Source organism: Oncorhynchus tshawytscha, linkage group LG30 (genome assembly GCF_018296145.1).
Source record: "Oncorhynchus tshawytscha isolate Ot180627B linkage group LG30, Otsh_v2.0, whole genome shotgun sequence".
In the NCBI taxonomy this organism is placed as follows: domain Eukaryota; kingdom Metazoa; phylum Chordata; class Actinopteri; order Salmoniformes; family Salmonidae; genus Oncorhynchus; species Oncorhynchus tshawytscha.
In genome coordinates this window covers 25,840,843-25,865,095 of record NC_056458.1, presented here as the reverse complement: position 1 = coordinate 25,865,095, position 24,253 = coordinate 25,840,843, and the positions used below count along the sequence as shown (strand labels likewise).

At 43.9% G+C, this 24,253-nt stretch overlaps 1 protein-coding gene across 2 annotated transcripts in view; it reads left to right on the top strand.

Moving 5' to 3' along the window:
• The window catches only part of LOC112228510 (cell surface glycoprotein MUC18), a 62,281-nt gene that overhangs the window by 25,644 nt on the left and 12,384 nt on the right, over window positions 1-24,253 (top strand). For both annotated transcript variants that reach the window (XM_024393886.2, XM_024393887.2), the window contains exons 2-5: window positions 22,881-23,005; window positions 23,248-23,482; window positions 23,875-23,945; window positions 24,043-24,130. In XM_024393886.2, coding sequence (XP_024249654.1) covers window positions 22,881-23,005; window positions 23,248-23,482; window positions 23,875-23,945; window positions 24,043-24,130 — 519 coding nt within the window. The remainder of the gene's footprint in view (window positions 1-22,880; window positions 23,006-23,247; window positions 23,483-23,874; window positions 23,946-24,042; window positions 24,131-24,253) is intronic.

The following is a 24,253-nucleotide window of genomic DNA, read 5'->3' as shown; positions in this document are numbered from 1 at the left end:
CATGACCGACCCTTTACTGATAATGTATCCTAGTGTATTTCCAATTACATTATGGAGTCCATGTCACTAAGTGTGAGGTGGAGTCACTAAAACTTAGCTTTTAGAGAAGACTTCATGTAACCATATTAGTAACCACTTTAGGTTATGACAGACTTGGTAATGTGTTGTATAGTATGGCGTTACTAATGGAGTTTATGTAGACAACTGTTCAGGGGTGCTTCAGAGGTTCTGTGCACAAAACTACTCTCAACTCAGCCAGTTTGGAGTAAACTTGAGGGGACATTTGCTCTCCAAGTGTGTCTGTTTTTCTTCAGAGTTCCATTTAAGTTGAAAGTTTTTGAAGTGTTCAGGAAATGTTATAATAAACTGAGGCAGGTGGTGTTAACAGATTAGGCCTAGACACAGAGGAGCAGCCTTGAAGTGACACATGGGTTTTGTTAAGCAGATGGAACTTAGTGCATTCGTAAAGTATTCAGACCCCTTTTTCCACATTTTGTTATGTTACAGCCTTATTCTAAAATGTATTTAAAAAAAGAAAATCCTCATCAATCTACACACACTACTCCATAATGACAAAGTGAAGACAGTATTTTTTGTGGGGGGCGGGGCTAATTTATATAGAAAAAAACATACCTTAATTACATAAGTATTCAGACAATTTGTTTTGAGACTCAAAATTGAGCTCCGGTCCATCCTGTTTCCATTGATCCTCCTTGATGTTTCTACAATTTGATTGGAGTACATTTAATTGATTGGACATGATTTGGAAAGGCACATGTTATGTTTGTTCCTTATATAATGACAAACCAGGGTGTAGGTTTAACTACTTTTAATGAACATATACTTCAGCTAGAAAACTCCTTGTTTAGCCATGCAAGGCATTCTTCAACCACCTGCCCCGCCCGCATAGCCTACTGGGTAACGTAGTCTAAATGTTATTAACACATAACAACACATCTTCCTTCCTTTAAAAGAAAACTACTTTTCTATGTAACTACACGTCACATAACATTTGTTTACTCAACCTGTATAACACTCAATTTGCAATAACACACATTACTTTCCCCCCCAATTTTTTGTTTTACATGTCTCTCATCACTTAAGAGGCAATAAACATATTCTGATGTTTTTTGTGTGTTTTTTTTACTAAATATAGTCTAACAATACTCTATTGTGTCTCTATTTCTTTTCAACCTAACAAAACATTCAGTCCAGGTGACCCTTTTTAAAAAAAAGTTTTTTTTTATAGCAATTCTCAATAAGTCTTTCAGGGGCTCTGACAGTCCTTTTTGGTCATTCTGCTAAAGTGCTTCCTGAAACAGATGGACAGCGTTTGTTGTCAGTCAGGGTGTTCTGACTGAATTGTCCATTTCTAAAGGCATTTGACGCTTCAGCAGTATCCTCCTGATGATCCTCAGTCCCTTGAGTGAATGGCTGAAGCCTTAGATCCACTCTGTTTCGTCTCAGTTGTGATCCGTGCTCCGTCTGGATCTCATAGAATCGCGCTGCAACTTCTCTCTGCACACACCCTTGCTGCATCCAGGTTTCTGTTTCAGTTCAGGTAAGTGTCTTGCGCTTTTGTCATGTCACTGTTTTTGTTTGTCTTTCTGTTTTTCCTTTGTGAGTTTGACTTTGTGAGCACCTCTGGGTGTTAGCAAGTCCTCATGGATGGGTAGGTTGGTTCTGATGCGACATCCCATCAACATTTGTGCCTTTTGCTATTGCATTCAAAAAGGTCAACTCCAACTTTGTAGGGTGTGCTTGCTGCTTTGGCCTGTAGGTCAAACACAGTTCACATGAAGCAGTGGTCTGGCTGATTTCCTGGTTCATTCTTGGCCAGTACATTACTTCTCGTGCTCGTCGTTTGCATTTTTCCTCACCCAAATGGCCCTCTTGTATTTTCTGTAGCATTTCTTTGCGTAGTGTCATGGGAATGACGATCTTGTTGCCTTTGAACACTATGTCATCCGCAACTGAGAGCTCTGCTTTGCACATCCAGTAATCCTGTATTCTCCTTGGACAGTTGTTTATCTGTGCGGGCCATGCTATCAGTGTTTCTTTCTTTCAACTCTGTCATTGTTTCGTCAGCTGCGGTCTCTCTTTTGATCTGCTCCATTCTCTCAGAAGACACAGGAAGTGATGCTACGATCGTAGGCCTGAATCTCACTGTTTTTCTGTGTGTCAAAGCTCTCTTTCTTGTCGACTGCTCAAGAAAGAGTATCGGCGGCGAACATTAACTTTACCCGGGGTATAGATCATCTTCAAATCATACTTTTGCAGTCTGATCAACATTCTCTGGATTCTCATTGGAAGATCATTCAGTGGCTTAGACATGATTGACACCAATGGTTTGTCGTCGGTTTCTACTTCGAAGTCTCAACCGTAGATGTATTGGTGAAACCTTTTGAAAGCGTATGTGCTCGCCAGTAGTTCTTTCTCTATTTGTGCATACCTTGTCTCTGCGCCTGCCAAGGCTCTGGACACATAAGCGACAGGTTGCCATGTGTCGTCATGCTGTTGCAGAAGAACTGCTCCCAGGCCAAACTGTGACGCCTCTGCAGAAACACTTGTGCTTTTCTCTGGATCATAAAACCTGAGCACTGGCTCTTCTGTGATTGTCTTCTTTAGGTTTTTGAAGCAGTTGTCCTGTTCATGGGACCATTCCCATTCATTTTTCTGTTCCAGAAGTCATCTGAGTGGAGCGGACTGTGCAAGGTAGGTGATCATGCCCATGAAGCGTCTCACGTCGTCCTTGTTCTTCGGGTGCTCCATGTTGTTGATGGCTGATGTTTTCCTTGGGTCTGGTTTGACTCCATCCTCTGAAAGTACATCTCCCATGAAGGTAAGTGTTTTCACAGCAAACTCTCATTTGTCCTTGTTTAGTTTTAGTTTGACTTTCCGTGTCAGGTCCAGCACTTGTCTCACTCTCGCGTCGTGTTCTTCTTTTGTGGACCCCCAGACGATGATGTCATCCATCATGGTCTCCACCCCTGGAATGTGCTCGAAGATCATGTGGATTGTCTTGTGGTAGACCTCTGGAGCTGAGAGAATCCCATATGGTAGACAAAGAAATGTGTACCTGCCCTCAGGTGTGTTGAATGTGCATAGCCTTGAGCTTGTATTGTCTAGCTTCATTTGCCAGAACCCTGATATGGCATCAAGCTTAATGAACCACTTTGCTCCAGCAAACTGCGACATTATCTCTTTTCTGGTTAGCAACTTGAAATGCTCTCTCTTGATTGCTTTGTTGAGATCTCTCGGGTCTAGACATATCCTGCGATCACCTGTTATTTTTCACCACAATAACCAGTGAGCTTACCCAGTCTGTAGGTTCATCCATTTTTGTGATGACGTCCATCTTTTCCTTGTGTCCGAGATCCTCCTTGAGCTTTTTCCTCAGTGCAAATGGAACTTTTCTGCATGCATGCACAACTGGAGTAATTTTGTAATCAGTACATATTTTGTGTTCTCCTGGTAAACATCCAAGACCCTCAAACACGTCCTCATACTCAGCCAGTAGCGATTCTTGTTCATTTTCAGTCTATGATGTCACGACATACACTCTTTTCAACAAATTGAGCTTTTCACATGCATTGATTCCTAGAATAGGCTGTACACTCTTTTCCACGATCATCAGCTGTGCTCTGAACGGTTTTCCTTTGTGCTGTAAAGTTACTATGCAGTTTCCTTTGACTGGTATGTTCTCCCCAGTATAACCAGTAACCTTAATTTTCACCGGGTGTATTTTGCTCTTCACCTTCAGTGTTTTGTAGTCATCCAGCGACAACAGGTTTACCTGTGCTCCAGTATCAAGCTGGAATGGTATTATAGTTTCTTTCACAGTCAATGGCACAATCCATTCAGCTTTTACTGTATTTCATATTTCCACAGAATCAAGTAAGAATTCTTCAATCTCCTCCTTGACTGTGTGAACCTTTTTCTTTGTAGCCTCAGCTTTGCAGCATTTTGAGATTTTTTTTTTTCCACAGTTGTTACATCATCTGCCATATTCAGGGCAATTGTTTGGCTTGTGGACAAATCCACATTTTCCACATGTAGTGTTTTGATTTCTCTCTTGCTTGTTTTTGTTTTGTAAGGCGTTGTGTGTGGTGCTCCTCTCTTTTTATTGCATGTACAGACGTCTCATCCCTGCGCAGCTCTTTAGCTTGTGCTCTGGTCCTTTCAGCTGCTCGACACATATTCACTGCTTTATCCAAAATTGCTGCGTGAGCAAGATGTAATCTGCTCACGCAGCAAGTCTGTGGCATATCAAGTATGCCACAGACTATCCTGTCTTTCACTAGGGAGTCTTTCAGATTTTCAAATTCACACGTTTTGCTCAGTACGGGTCAAAACTGACTCCCTGTTTCTGATCGTGAGAGAAAAACTTGTATCTCTCAAACGTGACGTTCTGGCTTGGTACAAAGTACTCCTCAAATGTAGCCATTAGCACAGTCAATGTCAAGTTTGCCTCGTCTTGCTGAAAGCTATTGTAAATGTCCAATGCATCCTCTCCAATAACATGCAGAAAAATGGAAGCTTTCAATTTGTCATCATCTCCCCCTGCTCCACTGGCTGCTAGGTAGATATATATATCTCTGCTTGAAACGTTTCCAATTGTCAGCTAGATTGCCTGTTAACTGCATAGGCATAGGAGGACTAAGCCTATCCATGACGGAGAACAGGAACAGTGTCAATTTCTCTTACTTCAGTATGTTGCTCATCAACTTGCTCGTCAACAGATTCCAATGCAGCCTCGCTCTCACTGCTGTCACTCTCGCTGCTGCGGCTCGTTGCCCTCGCTCTGTCAAGCTAGCATCTTCGACTACTCACTTCACTTAACTTGTGGTAGAATGTTCCATTTTCATCGCGGAAGTTACTCCTTTCTTTTCTCTGTCTCATTATAGTGACTACCAATCAGACACCATGTTATGTTTGTCAACTACTTTTAATAAACATATACTTCAGTTAGAAAACTCCTTGTTTAGCCATGCAAGGCATTCTTCAACCACCTGCCCCGCCCGCATAGCCTGCTGGGTAACATAGTCTAAATGTTATTAACACATAACAACACAGTACACCTGTCTATATAAGTTCCCACAGTTGACAGTGCATGTCAGAGCAAAAACCAAGCCATGAGGTCGAAGGAATTGTCCGTAGAGCTCCTAGACAGGATTGTGTCGAGGCACAGATCTGAGTAAGGCGACCAAAACATTTCTGCAGCAGTGAAGGTCCCCAAGAACACAGTGGCCTCCATTATTCTTAAATGGAAGAAGTTTGGAACCACCAAAACTCTTCCTAGAACTGGCCTCCCGGCCAAACTGAGCAATCGGGGGAGAAGGGCCTTGGTCAGGGAGGTGACCAAGAACCTGATGGTCACTCTGACAGAGCTCCAGAGTACCTCTGTGGAGATGGGAGAACCTTCCAGAAGGACAACCAACTCTGCAGTACTCCACCAATTAGGCCTTTATGGTAGGGTGGCCAGACGGAAGCCATTCATCAGTAAAAGGCAGCCCGCTATGACAGCCGCTATGAGTTTGCCAAAAGGCACCTAAAGGACTCTCAGACCATAAGAAGCCAGATTCTCTGGTCTGATGAAACCAAGATTGAACTCTTAGGCCTAAATGCCAAGTGTCACGTCTGGAGGAAACCTGGCACAATCCCTACGGTGAAGCATGGTGATGGGAGCATCATGCTGTGGGGATGTTTTTCAGCGGCAGGGACTGGGAGACTAGTCAGGATCAAGGGAAAGATGAACGGAGCAAAGTACAGAGAGATCCTTGATGAAAACCTGCTCCAGAGCACTCAGGATCTCAAACTGGTAGTGGCCTTGAGTGCCCCAGCCAGAGCCAGGACATGAACTTGATCAAAAATCTCTGGAGAGACCTGAAAATAGCTGTGCAGCGACGCTCCCCATCCAAAATCCTTCTTCACGATGCTGTCTGTGTGAGTGGACCAATTCAGTTTGTCTGTGATGTGTATGCCGAGGAACTTAAAACTTGCTACCCTCTCCACTACTGTTCCATCGATGTGGATCGGGGGGTATTCCCTCTGCTGTTTCCTGAAGTCCACAATCATCTCCTTAGTTTTGTTGACGTTGAGTGTGAGGTTATTTTCCTGACACCACACTCCGAGGGCCTTCACCTCCTCCCTGTAGGCCGTCTCGTCGTTGTTGGTAATCAAGCCTACCAACTTGACAGAGCTTGAGAGGATCTGCAGAGAAGAATGGGAGAAACTCCCCAAATACAGGTGTGCCAAGCTTATAGCGTCGTACCCAAGACTAGAGGCTGTCATCACTGCCAAAGGTGCTACAACAAAGTACTGAGTAAAGGGTCTGAATACTTAGGTAAATGTGCTATTTCGTTTTTTTGCAAAAAAAAAATGAATAACCTGTTTTTGCTTTGTCATGATGAGATATTGTGTGTAGATTGATGAGAGAAAAATGTGGAAAAAGTCAAGGAGTCTGAATACTTTCCGAAGGCGATGTATATACTTGGCTTATTCTCAAATATACTTAAGTTGCTTATGGACCTGAGGCACTTCTCATTGGTACTTTTGGTTTACAATTTTTTGGGACTTAGAGAGGGCAGCTCCATGTAACTTATCTTGAGTTTCCTCCCAGCGGTCTCCCAGATTTCATATCTGGCTTGTCTTTCCTGACAACAGGACTTAAAGGGAGGTCTTGTTTTGCTGCGGCGGGTCAGGGCACACTGAGGGAGTGTGGCACTTAATCACACACTCAAGCCCGCCTTGTCAAACTTATGAATGGCTTCACATGTCTCTTAAGTACACATAACAGAATACACATACAAATCAAGCCCAGGTCTTAGGAGATGCATATACATATAGCCTACATTCAGTAAGATGTTGGCATGTCTACTTATCACTGTGTGACGTGATTAATGTCTGACGCTGTTGCAGTCCGTCTAAATGTTGACGGCGTATTAGTACTGTATGTCCTACATGTATGTTTTAGGCTTAGTCACACAAGTCTCATATGTATTTGTTAGTATAAGAAGGTTATCAGTTAAAACATCTTGTAGTAATGTTTCAAAACATTTAAAAGGATAATGCAGACTCAGTATAGTTGTTTTTAAACAATGCCAATTGCACAACAGGTGTAGACCTTACAGTGAAACTTACGATGCAGTTTTAAGAGAATACCTAAAAAAAATTTAAATAAAGAAAAAAGTAAGACAAGAAAAACAAATAATTAAAGAGCAGCAGTGAATAACAATAGCGGGGTTATGTACAGGGGGTACCGGTACAGAGTCAATGTGTGGAGGCACCGGTATTGAGGTAATTGAGATAATTATGCACATGCAGGTAGGGTTGTTAAAGTGGCTATGCATAGATAATAACAGAGAGTTGTAGCAGCCAGGGGAGGTGCAAATATTCTGGGTAGCCATTTAATTAGCTGTTCAGTAGTCTTATGGCTTGGGGGTAGAAGCTGTTTAGAAGCCTCTTGGAACAAGACTTGGCGCTCCGGTACCGCTTGCTGTGCGGTAGCCGATAGAACAGTCAATGACTAGGGTGGATGGAGTCTGACGATTTTTAGGGCCTTCCTCTGACACCCCCTGATATAGAGGTCCTGGATGGCAGGAAGCTTGGCCCCGGTGATGTACTGGGCCGTACGCACTACCCTCTGTAGTGCCTTGTGGATGGAGGCCGAGCAGTTGTCATACCAGGTAGTGATGCAACCCGTCTGGATGCTCTCGATGGTACAGCTGTAAAATATTTTAAGGATCTGAGGACCTATGTAAAATCTTTTCAGTCTCCTGAGGGGAAATAGGTTTTGTCGTGCCCTCTTCGCAACTGTCTTGGTGTGCTTGAACCATGTTAGTTTGTTGTTGATGTGGACGCCAAGGAACTTGAAGCTATCAACCTGCTCCACTACAGCCCCAACGATGAGAATGGGGTCGTGCTTGGTCCTCTCTTTGCTGTAGTCCACAATCATCTCTTTGCTGTAGTCCACAATCATCTCTTTCCTGTAGTCCGCAATCATCTCCTTTGTCTTGATCACGTTGAGGGAGAGGTTGTTGTCCTTGCACCACATGGGCAGGTCTCTGACCTTCTCCCTATAGGCTGTCTCATCATTGTCAGTGATCAGGCCTACCACTGTTGTGTCATCAGCATACTTAATGATTGTGTTGGAGTTGTGCCTGGCCGTGCAGTCATGAGTGAACAGGGAGTACAGGAGGGACTGAGCACGCACCCCTGAGGGGGCCGTGTGTTGAGGATCAGCACGGCGGATGTGTTGTTACCTACCCTTACCACCTGGGGCCGGCCCGTCAGGAAGTCTAGGATCCAATTGCATAGGGAGCTGTTTATTCCCAGGTTCCTTAGCTTAGTGATGAGCTTTGAGGGCACTATGGTGTTGAACACTGAGCTGTAGTCAATGAATAGCATTCTCACATAGGTGTTAATTTTGTCCAGGTGGGAAAGGGCAGTTTGGAGTGCAATAGAGATTGCATCATTTGTGGATCTGTTTGGGCAGTATGCAAATTGGAATGGGTCTAGGGTTTCTAGGATAATGGTGTTGATGTGAGCCATAACTAGCCTTTCAAAGCATTTCATGGCTACAGACGTGAGTGCTACGGGTCGGTAGTCTTTTAGGCAGGTTGCCTTAGTGTTCTTGGGCACAGGAACTATGGTGGTCTGCTTGAAACATGTTGGTATTACAGTCTCAGACAGGGAGAGGTTGAGAATGTCAGTGAAGACACTTGCCAGTTGGTCATGCTCGGAGTACATGTCCTGGCCCAGCGGCCTTGTGAATGTTGACCTGTTTAAAGGTCTTGCTCACATCGGCTATGGAGAGCGTGATCACACAGTCATCCAGAACAGTTGATGCTCTCATGCATGTTTCAGTGTTACTTGCCTCGAAGCGAGCATAGAAGTGATTTAGCTTGTCTGGTAGGCTCGTGTCACTGGTCAGCTCTCGGCTGTGCTTCCCTTTGTAGTCTGTAATAGTTTGCAAGCCCTGCAACATGCGACTAGCGTCGGAGCCGGTGTAGTATGATTCAATCTTAGCCCTGGTCACTGGTGCTTCCTGCTTAAATTTTTGCTTGTAAGCAGGAATCAGGAGGACAGAGTTGTGGTCGGATTTACCAAATGGAGGGCGAGGGAGAGCTTTGTACGCATCTCTGTGTGTGGAGTACAGGTGATCTAGAATTCTTTCCCTCTGGTTGAACATTTAGCGTGTTGATAGAGATTTGGTAGAACTGATTTAAGTTTCCCTGCATTAAAGTCTCCGGCCACTAGGAGCGCCGCCTCTGGGTGAGTGGTTTCCTGTTTGCTTATTTCCTTATAGAGCTGACTGAGTGCGGTCTTAGTGCCAGCATCTGGGCGGCAGGGGCGGCAGGGTAGCCTAGTGGTTAGAGCATTGGACTAGTAACTGAAAGGTTGCAACTTCAAATCCCCAAGCTGACAAGGTACAAAATCTGTCGTTCTGCCCTTGAACAGGCAGTTAACCCACTGTTCCTAGGCCGTCATTGAAAATAAGAATTTGTTCTTAACTGACTTGCCTAGTAAAATAAAGGTAAAAAAAAATAAAAAAAAAGATGGGGAGAAGTCTGTCCATAATAAATTGCTACTCTACCTTCTTAACACCACTATCAACAAGGAAGGTCCTACAGGCCTGAGTTTTGTCTCCCCGAGACTACTGTTCAGTAGTGTGGTCAGGTACCACAAAGAGGGACTTAGGAAAATTGCAGTTGGCTCAGAACAGCCTTACACTGGCAATACTATAGTGCCTATAAAACATCCAATAGTCAAAGGTATATGAAATACAAATGGTATAGAGAGGAATAGTCCTATAAATACTATATCAACTACAACCTAAAACCTCTTACCTTGGAATATTGAAGTCTCATGTTAAAAGGAACCTCCAATCTTCTCATGTTTTGAGCAAGGAAGTTAAACGTTAGCTTTTTTACATGGCACATATTTTACATGGCACACATTTTTACATGGCACATATTACTTTCTTCTCCAACACTTTGTTTTTGCATTATTGAAACCAAATTGAACATGTTTCATTATTTATTTGAGGCTAAATTGATTTTATTGATGTTTTATATTAAGTTAAAATAAGTGTTAATTCAGTATTGTTGTAATTGTCATTATTACAAATTTAAAAAATAGGCCGATTAATCGGTATCGGGCTTTTTGGTCCTCCAATAATCGGTATCGGTATCGGCGTTGAAAAATCATAATCGGTCGACCTCTAATGCATACCCCACAAGTCATGTCACCAGTGGTCTCTCCACTGTCCAGAACAGACTATGGGAGGCGTACAGTACTACATAGAGCCATGACTACATGGAACTCTATTCCACATCAGGTAACTGATGCAAGCAGTAGAATCAGTTCTGATGCAAGCAGTAGAATCAGATTTTAAAAACAGGTAAAAATACACCTTATGGAACAATGAGGACTGTGAAGAGATACACAAAGGTACAGACACATGCATACATCGTGATATTGTTGTATGGTGGTATTAAACATTTATTGTAGAAATGTAATGGTGTAATAATGTTATATGATTTAATGTTTAGCTTTTGTTTTATATGTAATGTAAGTGCTTTAATGTAAGTGCTTTGGGCTCCCGAGTGGCGCACTGGTCTAAGGCACTGCATCTCAGTGCAAGAGGCGTCACTGCAGTCCCTGGTTTGAATCCAGGCTGCATCACATCCGGCTGTGATTGGGAGTCCCATAGGGTGGCCACAATTGGGCCGGGGTAGGCAGTCATTGTAAATAAGAATTTGTTCTTAACTGACTTGCCTAGTTAAATAAAGGTTAAATAAAAAAATATATATATTTGGACCCCAGAAAGAGGCAGCAGCTAATGAGGATCCCTAATAAATACATGGGGACCCCTAGTTTGGGAACCGATGTAAGTTTGACTTTTTGCAGTGCTGAAGGAAAGAATCTTTGCGAGTGTGAAACTAAAGAATAATAGAAACAGGTGCACTCACTGGTGTAACTCAAACCAGGCTGAATTAACTCAAGTTCAGAGACTGATAGACTGAATTTGTTCATGAGTTCAGTAGTATTGAAAAGGATATATAATGACTAGCCCTTATCCTATGACTGCGTAAGGACATATTCAAACAGAACAGCAGCTATGCATTATGTATGCAAATGCTACAAAACAGAAGGCTACATAAAGTTGCTCTTAAATCAAAGTTATGGCCTAAGGTGCAAAAGGCATATCCAGTTAAAGGCACCAGAGCACCTGCTGTTGACATCCCAGCAGGGACATTACCCAGAGACAGTTTCCATGACCCAGACTTCTGCAGAGAAACTTCAGAACTGAGCCCTCTGAATGAGGGGGAAAGGAAATGCAAGATTTGTTATGGGCACAGGTGGGGCAGGCTTGGGAGAGATAAATCAAAAATTGATAAAGAACAGTGTGTCATTGTGTGTGGTCTACTGCCTCTCCTCTACTTTCTCACCTTTGTTCCCCCTCTGACCACCCCCAATCCCCCCTCTACCGTTTCCCACTAAATCACTTGACAAATGGCCAGGCGGCAGGTGTCAATAAGAGAGTTCCCTGTCCCCAGCTGTGCCTATCTTTAGCATGTGAATCTGACAGATGTTCCCTTTCTTGCAGCTGCCCATGTCAGCATGAACTCCACCTCTCTATCTAACTCAGGACTACTCTGTCCTCTTTCCAGGCACAGCGTGACACGGGTCACCCAGCGGACACCCAGCAGACCTCTCAAGGTCTTGGCACGGCACTCAGTCAATAAAGAGCTGTTATTATTATTCCCTCCACAGAGGATTTAGTCCCAATCACAAATCTAGATGTACAGTAGATAGGAAAGGGAAAGCACTCAACATTCTGATATGAAAGTCCGTGGCTTGGAGTTATGAAAACAGTTTATATGTCATTGAGCTTGACTTTGTCTGACTGGTAGTGGATTTAGTCAAGGTAAAGGAGGCTGTGTTTTTTGTTCCTGGAGTTGAGAATCTGTTTCAATGGGAAACATGGGCAGTTGGTACTTGGTTGTGAAAACAGAAGTCGTTGTAGGACTTCTAGTCCTGTCGTTTAGTGCTAGGCTGTTTGTGGCTGCTGTAAACAGTGCTTTAGAGAGATGACAGTGCGAACTGGGTACGAAGAGTATAATACACTGAGGGGTGTGAGGAGGAAACCAACAGTTGTTTTTTCACTTGCTGGTGCTGGTGGGGAGAGAGGCTTGGGATTGGTAGGCAGCTGAAACTGCTCCAGGCAGTAGGATTTCACACACAACCCTTTCCCGTGCCAAACCTCATTACATTTACAACACTGAATTCTCCTGTCGAGCTTGAGCTACTATTTCAGTCCAAATCGAGCCATTCGAAGCCTAATCAGGCCCTGTCTCCCAAAGCACAGTTTGTTTTGGGGCTGTGTACCTCTAAAACTGCACATCTTAATTTAAACACGAAAATAACTCATCTACTCAAAACAAATCACATTTTATTTGTCTCGTGCTTTGTAAACAACAGGTGTAGACTAGCAGTGAAATGCTTACTTACGGGCCTTTCCCAACAATGCAGCGCATTTGTTGTTCCTTGACCACGAGACACTTGCATTCAGTCTGCATGGTCAATGCAGTACATACAACAATTTTGATGACAACGATGCTGTTTTCACTTTGCTTCTTAGTATAAATCCACTAGCGTTCTATAATTACACTATTTGTTTGTGTTTCTTACATCTGCAAACAGCTAGTCTTTTCTTAGCAAGTTGGGCCTAAATCGTGTTAGCCACTAACGCTAATTGCTAGCCTAAATGTGTCAGCGCAAAAGTAATTAGCTATACAGCCTGATAATACCATCGATGGTGTAGACCTAAATTAGCACACTGTTTATGCAACTGTATCTTCTAAATCAAAGAGGAATACGCAAAGCATGAATATGTTAGCTACATGAAGTAGCTAAGAGAAAAAAACTTCAATGTAGCCAAAGATTATAGGGTCTCCTAGGAAACACTTATCAACACTTTAGTTCCTACCCTTTCACAATAACTCTTCCCTGGCATTTTCATTTGTTGTCATGTCAAACAACACTGTATTCAAAGTGCCCACTATTATATTCTAACTTTAGAATGAGAATAATCATTCTATTTCTATGATTCCAACAGTTCACCACAGTGTTTTGCTCTACATTCCAAGTCAAATCGCAATTGCAACATTTGTTTAAAACAAGACCTAGATTGTTTGTCCATATCGTGCAGCCCTACGTGGCAATGTGGAAATGATCTCAGAGTGCAGGAAATGCAGAAATGGATGAAAATGCTGAACATTTGTTTGGGTTGAATTGAACGGTATAAAACGATCACTTAGAATGTATGTGTTGCCACCCAAGGGTCACGTACTACTCATAAAGCAAATTTCAAACTTGTATTATTCAAAAACATAAAATACCGTGATATTTTTTAAAAATACCGTGACATGATATTTTGACCATATCTCCCAGCCCCACTTGGCTATATACACAGGGTACCAGTACCATGTCGATGTGCAGGGGTACGAGGTAATTGAGGTAGATATGTGCATATACACTGAGTGTACAAAACAAGGACACCTGCTCTTTCCATGACATAGACTGATCAGGTGAATCCAGGTGAAAGCTATGTTCCCTTATTGATGTCAATTGTTAAATCCACTTCAATCTGTGTAGTTGAAGGGGAGGAGACAGGTTAAAGAAGGAATTTTAAGCCTTGAGACAATTGAGACATGGATTGTGTATGTGTGGCATGCAGAGGGTGAATGGGGTGGCAGGTATCCTAGTGGTTAGGGCGTTAGACTAGTAACTGAAAGGTTTGCAAGATCGAATCCCCGAGCTGACAAGGTAAAAAGTCTGTCGTTCTGCCCCTGAACAAGGCAGTTAACCCACTGTTCCTAGGCCGCCATTGAAAATAAGAATGTTCTTAGCTGACTTGCCTAGTTAAATAAAGTAAAAAATATAAAAAATGGGCAAGACAAAATATTTAAGTGCCTTTCAACGGGGTATGGTGCCAGGTGCACCGGTTTGAATGTGTCAAGAACTGCAACGCTGCTGGATTTTTGACACTCAACAGTTTCCCGTGTGCATCAAGAATGGTCCACCACCCAAATGACATCCAGTCAACTTGACACAACTGTGGGAAGCATTGGAGTTAACATGGGCCAGCATCCCTGCGGAACGCTTTCGACACCTTGTAGAGTCCATGGCCCGACGAATTGAGGTTATTCTGATGGCAAAAGGGGGTACAACTCAATATTAGGAAGTAATTCCTAATGTTTTGTACACTCAGTGTAGGTAGGGATAAAGTGACTAGGCAACAGGATAGACAAACAGTAACAGCAGCGCATGTGATGAGGTAGTGCAAAATCCATAATCCACAAAACCAGGTTTATCTCAAGTCCCATTTAAAGAATCCCTTTAAAATAAAAGATTATAATTCAGACTAGCCAAGGCTCTCATTAGCTGACAGCCGGGAGTTTGAGAATGGGGGGGTTGGGTTTGGGGTACCCTTATTAACATTGTAGTGCACGTGTGATCACTCTGCTATTCTCTTTGAGGGCATTAAGCCCTCGTTGCGGGGGGTTCAGAGGACTGCAGAAATGCTGCTGGTTGATCCTCATCTCGGGTGTGGCTCTGCCTGGCTGACAGCATCTTGACGTCTGATCGATGGGATAAAAGAACGGGTAAATGCAGATGGGCCTTTGTTGTGTGACTTGTAGAAGTGGGCTGAGAGTTCTGTCAGGACAAGAGGGTTTAGTTGGTTGATGTAGCATCACACACAGGCAGACAGCAGCCTGTGTGTGTGTGTGTGTGTGTGTGTGTGTGTGTGTGTGTGTGTGTGTGTGTGTGTGTGTGTGTGTGTGTGTGTGTGTGTGTGTGTGTGTGTGTGTGTGTGTGTGTGTGTGTGTGTGTGTGTGTGTGTGTGTGTGTGTGTGTGTGTGTGTGTGTGTGTGTGTGTGTGTGTGTGTGTGTGTGTGTGTGGTGGAGGTGGAGAAGTGTTGGAGTAGTGCTAGAGGGGTTGGAGTCAGATTATTGGCAAGGTTGTATTGAAAATCATAGTGCTCTTTATATCTGGTCCATTTGATGGTTTTCAGTGTATTTCCTGCCAAAAATACATAGAATACTTATTCCAAAGTAAAGATAAAGCCACCTAAGGCCAGTGGGATTTATTCCCCACCTCCACCCTTTGCTTTCTCCTTCTGGACCACCCTTTACTTTCTCCTTCTGGACCTCTCTGAGAGTAGCTATTATGTTGCTAACCACTGGCCTGAGGGCAGACACAAGGATCTCTTTTGTCAGGTTTCTGTGAGGCTGCTGTCAAGAGAGCTGACGTGACGCAGGGATTCTATTTATAGGGTTGTAATAACATCACAAGCTAACGTCTGATATGTTGTATCTTTGCAATGGGACACCTGACCTTTCTGCTTTAATGTCAGTCAAGCTTGTCTGTCATTCCTTGTGATTTTAATTCAAGATAGAATCAGAATCACCTTAATCAGCATCGGGTCGTCTACCTGGAAACGCATGTGAATGTCACTCTTGACTGCCGTACATTTTTCAGCTCCTTTTTGGATCATATGACCTGTGGCTATATTTATGATCTCTGGGGAGACTATGCTTTGCAAAATGTTGAGAAAAGCCAAAAGGACCAAGAAGCTGGAGAAGAAAGTCCATTCAGAGTCAAGGTTTAAAGATGAATGATGTAAGCCTGTCAAAGATGTCAACCAATTTACACTTAAACAACCTTAAAAATTTTACTCAAACATATTATGGACATCCATGACCTCTAATTATAAGCACCCGCTGATAGTTAACCAACATGCATGTCTGACCTCAGAAACACTGGGGGTTTGATATTGATGAGGCCTGGAACCCATCGTTCACAGTGGAGCATGTTAGTTAGAAGTGTAAATAAAACATTATTTTACTCCTTCAAGGAGGAGGGCTTCGCCACGGGCAAGAAGCAATGTCGAGGCTTAAGACGTTACTAACCCACCGGGAGTAATAACAGCTGTTTAAAAAACATTAGGATCCGCAATATTTGTTGAAGGCAGGAACACATTTGAATATGCGTAACAAGTAGCAAAACACATTGGCACGCCATTGTGTTTTGGTATTCCACGGTTCAACCGTCATTGCATGGTATTCCACTGTTCAACCGTCATTGCATGGTATTCTACGGTTCAACCGTCATTGCATGGTATTCCACTGTTCAACCGTCATTGCATGGTATTCTACGGTTCAACCGTCATTGCATGGTATTCCACGGTTCAACCGTCATTGCATGGTATTCTACGGTTCAACCGTCATTGCATGGTATTCCACTGTTCAACCGTCATTGCATGGTATTCTACGGTTCAACCATCATTGCATGGTATTCCACGGTTCAACCGTCATTGCATGGTATTCCACTGTTCAACCGTCATTGCATGGTATTCTACGGTTCAACCGTCATTGCATGGTATTCTACGGTTCAACCATCATTGCATGGTATTCTACAGTTCAACCGTCATTGCATGGTATTCCACTGTTCAACCGTCATTGCATGGTATTCTACGGTTCAACCGTCATTGCATGGTATTCCACTGTTCAACCGTCATTGCATGGTATTCCACTGTTCAACCGTCATTGCATGGTATTCCACGGTTCAACCGTCATTGCATGGTATTCCACTGTTCAACCGTCATTGCATGGTATTCCACGGTTCAACCGTCATTGCATGGTATTCTACGGTTCAACCGTCATTGCATGGTATTCTACAGTTCAACCGTCATTGCATGGTATTCTACGGTTCAACCGTCATTGCATAAACCCTTTACTGACACCCAGGTTCGTGACAAGGGCTTATGTGCACGTCGAGGTTGATGTTTACATTTAAGTTGTGAAAAAGAGTCTGTTTGTGGTGTCCCTTGCATAAACACATGTGAAGTGTTCCAAAAACACATTTTCATGTGATCACATGATCTTATGTGATGTTAATGTGTTAAGCAACGTGATAACATGAAACTACACATGTGAAATGTTCCAAAAACAGATTTTCACATGATATCACGTGAAAATGTAATGTGAAAATGTGATTTTCTATGTAAAATCATGTGGTTTTTCTGTAAGGGGTGTGACTGAGAAGGATGTTTGGTGTGTGTGACAGAGAGTGTATGTTTGTGTTGTGTTGGAGTGTGTGTTCGCTTGGCTCTGGCATGGGGGCTGCAAATGTGCTTGCCTGCCTGTGCAAGGGGATTCTGTGTGTCAAGTTCATGTGCACACACGGCGGCCTGCCCGCTTTGAGGGATTTACATGTTTGATGTAGACCACCACTTCCAGTATTTTCTCTTGGAAAGAGTTGACGTTAACCCTCTCTTTGCTGCCATCTGAATGAATGCCCCTCCTGGGGAGATTTGTGCCAGAGTGTAGTTCACAAAGCCAGGGGAGCTCAGTAGGTCAAGGGGTCTTATTACTCCAGTCTAGGGATATGTGCTTTCACAATGTGTGTGTGCATCACACAGCACTCAGATTGCAGAGCAGAGCTCGGGCTCTCTTTGATCTCAGGTGGGTACTATGTGGACTCCCCCAGGTGTTTCAGAGGAACCAGGGGGTGCTGTTCATAGTTCTGAGAGGGTTAGCACTGCCTAACTGTCAGCCCAGGTTACATACCAACCCCACCGACTGACCCCTTTGACTCCCTGAGATGGTTTAGAACTACCAGGGCTGCCATTTTCAAACCACACCACATAGAACACCTAGTGTTTGAAGAACGACAGAAGGAATCACCATTGCCTGGATAGGCTTTGGTGACTCTAAAGATGTGAGTGTTAGAACAATGTTCTGGAATTAAGTGGATAACACGTCAATAGGAATCAATAGAAAGCCTGAGCACAACAACTCCTATTTGGAAGGTGTGTCCATGATCTATATGAGGAGTTGATGCAGGCAAGGCCTCTAAGTAGAAACAGGCTCAGGGAGTCAGGGCCAAGGAAAACCAACATGAGACCCTAGGCACATAAACGTTATAGGCCTACCCCCACATTCATTCCTTTCCCCATGTTAGCAAGATTCCACATAATATGGCACTGTTTATCAGCCACAACATACATATGGCACTGTTTATCAGCCACAACATACATAGGGCACTGTTTATCAGCCACAACATACATATGGCACCATTTCATGACTGCCTAGACATTTAGGGATTATGCTATATCTCCCATTTAAATAACTTTAATTTCTCTTGTTACAGATGATTATGTGTGTTGTTGTCAGCGGTTGGCAGAGGCAGGGTGGGTCTGTTGCCGTGGATAAAGAGGATGACAAGGAACAGCTGGAGCTTTAGTGGAGCTCAGCTGGGCCTTCAACCCAAGCTGATCTGCTTTGTCAGCGAGAGAGGGGCGGTGCACATAAGCTAATGTTGTGACTACTGTGATTAGCGTCTGATGCTATTGTCTGCATAATGACCGACTGTATGCAAGACTCCCCTCAAACAATCCAGGCAGCACTTCCCATTGTCTCAGTGCTATAGTCTGCAAGGCCCCATCCGTTAACAATGCAGGTTGGACTCAATGGGCAACATTATCTAAGAACGGGACAAACTGTAATTCTCCTCGATACACACACATGCACACAAACACCCCCTCCGCCTCTGTGACAGCCTAGCAGTTTTGGGCTTCATTACGGGCCCTGTCAACACGTCCGAATATCCTGTGGCTGTTTCCAGACTGGTGGAGTGTTCATCAGCCAGCAGACTCTGTGTTAACAGGGAACACTCTGGCTGGGGAGCTGTGATGCCCCATGTCTATAGGTCAGGTATTCTGCTGGTGTGTCTATAGGTCAGGTATTCTGCTGGTGTGTCTGTAGATAAGGCAGCTCGTGTTGGCTTTGGAGTCAAATCTCCAGATGAGTAGATATTCTGTCCCCATGTTAACCGGATTAGTCCCAAGAGACACAATCTTTTACATCAACTTCACCTCCTCTCCTGTTCCATCATGAGCTAAACCACCACAGTTCAGAAGATAAACAGCAAACAACCTTGGTTGTTTCTCCCTTTATTTAACTAGGCAAGTCAGTTAAGAACAAATTCTTATTTTCAATGACGGCCTAGGAACAGTGGGTTAACTGCCTTGTTCAGGGGCAGAGCGACAGATTTGTACCTTGTCAGCTCAAGGATTCAAACTTGCAACCTTTCGGTTACTAGTCCAACGCTCTAACCACTAGGCTACCCTGCTGCCGTACATGACAAACTCCCTCTTACCTCTGAGATGGAAAAATGCATTCTGAAGCGCACAATGGCATGTGCGTCTTAGGGTCACGGCTGGCTGAACACAGCCTTGAGCCTCACAGCTCATAGCAAAGGACAGAGAGAGAGAGAGAGACCAGAGGAGAGACAGAGAATGGACACAGTGCAAAGCCCCACCAAGCAGGGCCACAAAGAGCAGACTGGTTGCATTGCGCTGTGGATGGGATAAAGAAGGGGTAGTCAGGGAAAAGCAGGCTGACAATGCTGGTGGGAGAGCTCAATAGGATCACCGGTATGTGACTGTGAGTTTAATAAGGGGTGTGTGCGCTTGCGCGTGTGTGTGCGCTTGCGCGCGTGTGTGTTTGCGTGATCTATAATGACAGATCTGAATATACAAAACAAGTTTGAAAATACTTCCAGAAAGTGCAAATCTTCAACATTCTGTGGCTTATGGGCCTGGACACAGACAGACATACTCAGACACATACGCCCCCGCAACACACCCCCTGCCCACACACCATACAAACAATGAACGAGGCCGATTCCAATTCCATTCCCTCTTGCTCACCCAGGACCCCCCTGGCCCCCCTAGTCTTTGACATTGGCATTCCTACTCTTAGACTACTCACTGTACCAACTTCACCCCCTAACCCCTGCCAATGTCTGCTCTTCACGGCACCCCACCAGCACCAGCCCCCATCTCCCACGTTACCAATTAACAGGAAGCCTCTCTCAAGTCTCTACACCTCTCTCCATGCTGAAGTGAAGATGAAGGCAAGAGAGGGTTGGGGAGGGGAGGTAGGGTTGAGATGGAGAGAGGGAGAAAGAGAGGGGGGTTGAGATGGAGAGAGAGAAGAATTAGAAGAGGGGGTGTAGAGGGGCATGGGGGCCCCAGTGGACTAGGATCAGGCTAGATATATGTCTTTGAGCCAGAAAGAGGGGGATGTAAGGGGTAGAGAGGGAGAGGACAGAGTAGGGGTCATATCTGACAAGTCAGTCTGTTGGATTGCTGTTGCACCAAGGATATCTCTCCACCATGAATGGGAGGCTTCATTTGGGGCATGTCTCCGTCTGTCTGGCTCAGACAGGGTATCACTGTAGATAGAGATCTGGGTGGAGGAGGCTACCTACTGGAGAACACAATAACAATGTGGTAAACAAAAACAACACGTATTTTAAGCCTGTCTCAGAGAGTGTTTGTGTGGCTCAGCTCCAATGTCGTGGGAAGAAGCTTGAGAGCAACATTACCAGCAAATTTTTTAAGTGACCTTCAAACGAGACATGAGTGTGAAACATGATTGTAACACAATTCAATTACTATTGCGTATTTCATTGTTACAGTGCCTTGCGAAAGTATTCGGCCCCCTTGAACTTTGCGAACTTTTGCCACATTTCAGGCTTCAAACATAAAAATATAAAACTGTATTTTTTTGTGAAGAATCAACAACAAGTGGGACACAATCATGAAGTGGAACGACATTTATTGGATATTTAAAAAAAATGTAACATATCAAAAACTGAAAAATTGGGAGTGCAAAATTATTCAGCCCCTTTACTTTCAGTGCAACAAACTCTCTCCAAAAGTTCAGTGAGGATCTCTGAATGATCCAATGTTGACCTAAATGACTAATGATGATAAATACAATCCACCTGTGTGTAATCAAGTCTCCGTATAAATGCACCTGCACTGTGATAGTCTCAGAGGTCCGTTAAAAGCGCAGAGAGCATCATGAAGAACAAGGAACACACCAGGCAGGTCCGAGATACTCTTGTGAAGAAGTTTAAAGCCGGATTTGGATACAAAAAGATTTCCCAAGCTTTAAACATCCCAAGGAGCACTGTGCAAGCGATAATATTGAAATGGAAGGAGTATCAGACCACTGCAAATCTACCAAGACCTGGCCGTCCCTCTAAACTTTCAGCTCATACAAGGAGAAGACTGATCAGAGATGCAGCCAAGATGCCCATGATCACTCTGGATGAACTGCAGAGATCTACAGCTGAGGTGGGAGACTGTCCATAGGACAACAATCAGTCGTATATTGCACAAATCTGGCCTTTATGGAAGAGTGGCAAGAAGAAAGCCATTTCTTAAAGATATCCATAAAAAGTGTCGTTTAAAGTTTGCCACAAGCCACCCGGGAGACACACCAAACATGTGGAAGAAGGTGCTCTGGTCAGATGAAACCAAAATTGAATTTTTTGGCAACAATGCAAAACGTTATGTTTGGCGTAAAAGCAACACAGCGCATCACCCTGAACACACCATCCCCACTGTCAAACATGGTGGTGGCAGCATCATGGTTTGGGCCTGCTTTTCTTCAGCAGGGACAGGGAAGATGGTTAAAATTGATGGGAAGATGGATGCAGCCAAATACAGGACCATTCTGGAAGAAAACCTGATGGAGTCTGCAAAAGACCTGAGACTGGGACGGAGATTTGTCTTCCAACAAGACAATGATCCAAAACATAAAGCAAAATCTACAATGGAATGGTTCAAAAATAAACATATCCAGGTGTTAGAATGGCCAAGTCAAAGTCCAGACCTGAATCCAATCGAGAATCTGTGGAAAGAACTGAAAACTGCTGTTCACAAATGCTCTCCATCCAACCTCACTGAGCTCGAGCTGTTTTGCAAGGAGGAATGGGAAAAAATGTCAGTCTCTCGATGTGCAAAACTGATAGAGACATACCCCAAGCGACTTACAGCTGTAATCGCAGCAAAAGGTGGCGCTACAAAGTATTAACTTAAGGGGCTGAATAATTTTGCACGCCCAATTTTTCAGTTTTTGATTTGTTAAAAAAGTTTGAAATATCCAATAAATGTCGTTCCACTTCATGATTGTGTCCCACTTGTTGTTGATTCTTCACAAAAAAATACAGTTTTATATCTTTATGTTTGAAGCCTGAAATGTGGCAAAAGGTCGCAAATTTCAAGGGGGCCGAATACTTTCGCAAGGCACTGTACTTCAAATGACAAAACCCTGCAATAGCAACCCATAGAACTTTTCTTTGGGTAGCTCTGTGACCCTACACAACTTCCCAGATCTGGCAAGAATAGTGCTAGATTCCACATCCTATAAAAACAGTTGTCTTTAACACTGTTATAGGTCAAACTCTGTCTTGTGTCTGGTGGTTCCCATGACGATTCTGATGGGACAGTTTTATGCTAGTTTGTTGGCTCTGTTGCAGGTTAACAGGGAACATTGCAGTAATTCTTCAATCTGTGTGTAAATCAAGCCTTTTCTATGTGCTGGCGGCTGACTCGCTTAAGTGCTGGACACTGCCCAGTGCTGCTGGAGGGACCAGGGTGGACCCTGCTTCACACATTCCACACATTGTAACATCTCTCCCCTCTGCTAGCCAGCCACATAGTCTAGTTCTCACACCGGTTAAAACACTGGTCCCACTGATCCATAGATGATCCATCAGTTTGCAATAGAGTAAACATTCTGGCTCCCACACTGCCTGTGTGTCATTATAGAATGGCCCAAAAGTGGCAATAAATAATAGTATTTTGAAATCACTTTTTTGGAGATAATACATTGAACTGAATGCTAAAACGTGAATATTCAAAGCCTGCTTTTTGCCTGCCAGACATGTTGTTGTGGTCCTTGATGAGACAAGATACTGACTGGGGTGTTGTGTTTGCTCTTTGCAGCCTGGGCCAAGGTGGACATGACCATGGAGGAGAGTGTGGAGGTGTACCTGGGCGACTCAGCAGGCATCCCCTGCCAGTACGTCTTCAGTGAGCAGCCCAGAGCGTTCATGATCCAGTGGTTTGTGGTGAGTACTTCTGGACCATTATCTGCACCCCCCTCTCTTTCTATGTATCTCACACACACACACCAATTTGTTTCAATGTACGGTGCAAGGTGTTTTTGCCATTCAACCTAGTTTCATCTTCTAAATTGAATGAAATGAACTCAACCTATGCCTGGTGGCACTTTCGCTTGTACAAGTGTATAACAGAACAAATATCAGCACCAAATGATTATTATTATTATTTTTTATCTCCTTCCCTACAGAGGAATCCCAGTAGCAGTAGCCGGGAGCGGATCTACTACGGTGACAATGCACAGCAGATAGTGGACGATGGTACAGACTTCACAGGCCGCATCACGGTGTCCAACATCGGGGACAAGGAGGGTGTGCTGCTGACCATCCAGGATGTCCAGCTGACTGACGAGAGGGAGTTCTTCTGCCAGGTCAACGGCATGGCTGCAGGCAACGGAGAAGGCAAGACCCACCTCAGGGTGTTCGGTAAGACATTGGAGCATCAATCTCTTCCAAGCCTGGGGGGGGTCCAGATCTGTTTGTGCTTGATCCAATTCATCTCTCTACTGACCATTTGACATTTGAGTCATTTAGCAGAAGCTCTTATCCAGAGAGACTTACAGTAGTGAGTGCATACATTTTCATACTTCTTTCTCCTACTTGTCCCCTTTGGGAATTTAACCCTCAACCCTGGCATTGAAAGCCACACAGGAGCCCCAACTCATCTCTGTGTGTTAATTTCTTGTTATCCCAATGATAGAGGATTTGGTTACAGCACATACAGTATGAGTACATGCTCTGCCCATTACCATGTGTTTCAGTGGTTATTGATAGAATGCTTGTTTGCATTGATAATGCCATTTTATATTTTATTCCAGATCCTCCAATGGCCCCAGTAATTGAAGGTGTCCATGCTGGAATCTCTGTGACCAACGAACTGCCATCAAGAGTAGGCATTAGGCAGTCCACTTGAGTACATCTCAATTTAGCTCTCAGTCCATGAAAGCACCATTGAACAAGCAATCTTATTCTCTGTGTGTGTACAGATTGCATCGTGTGAGGCAAGGAATGGCTTCCCCAGACCCAACATCACCTGGTACCGTGGCATCAGCCCACTGACCCCCACGCATGGCCGTGAGTAGCAGGAATACCAATACAAAAGAACCGATCTTAGAGCAGTTTTAACATCTTCACTGCCACTCTCACTAATGGACTATTGGAGAAAAACTAGTCAAGCAATTATCTTGTTTTGACTCC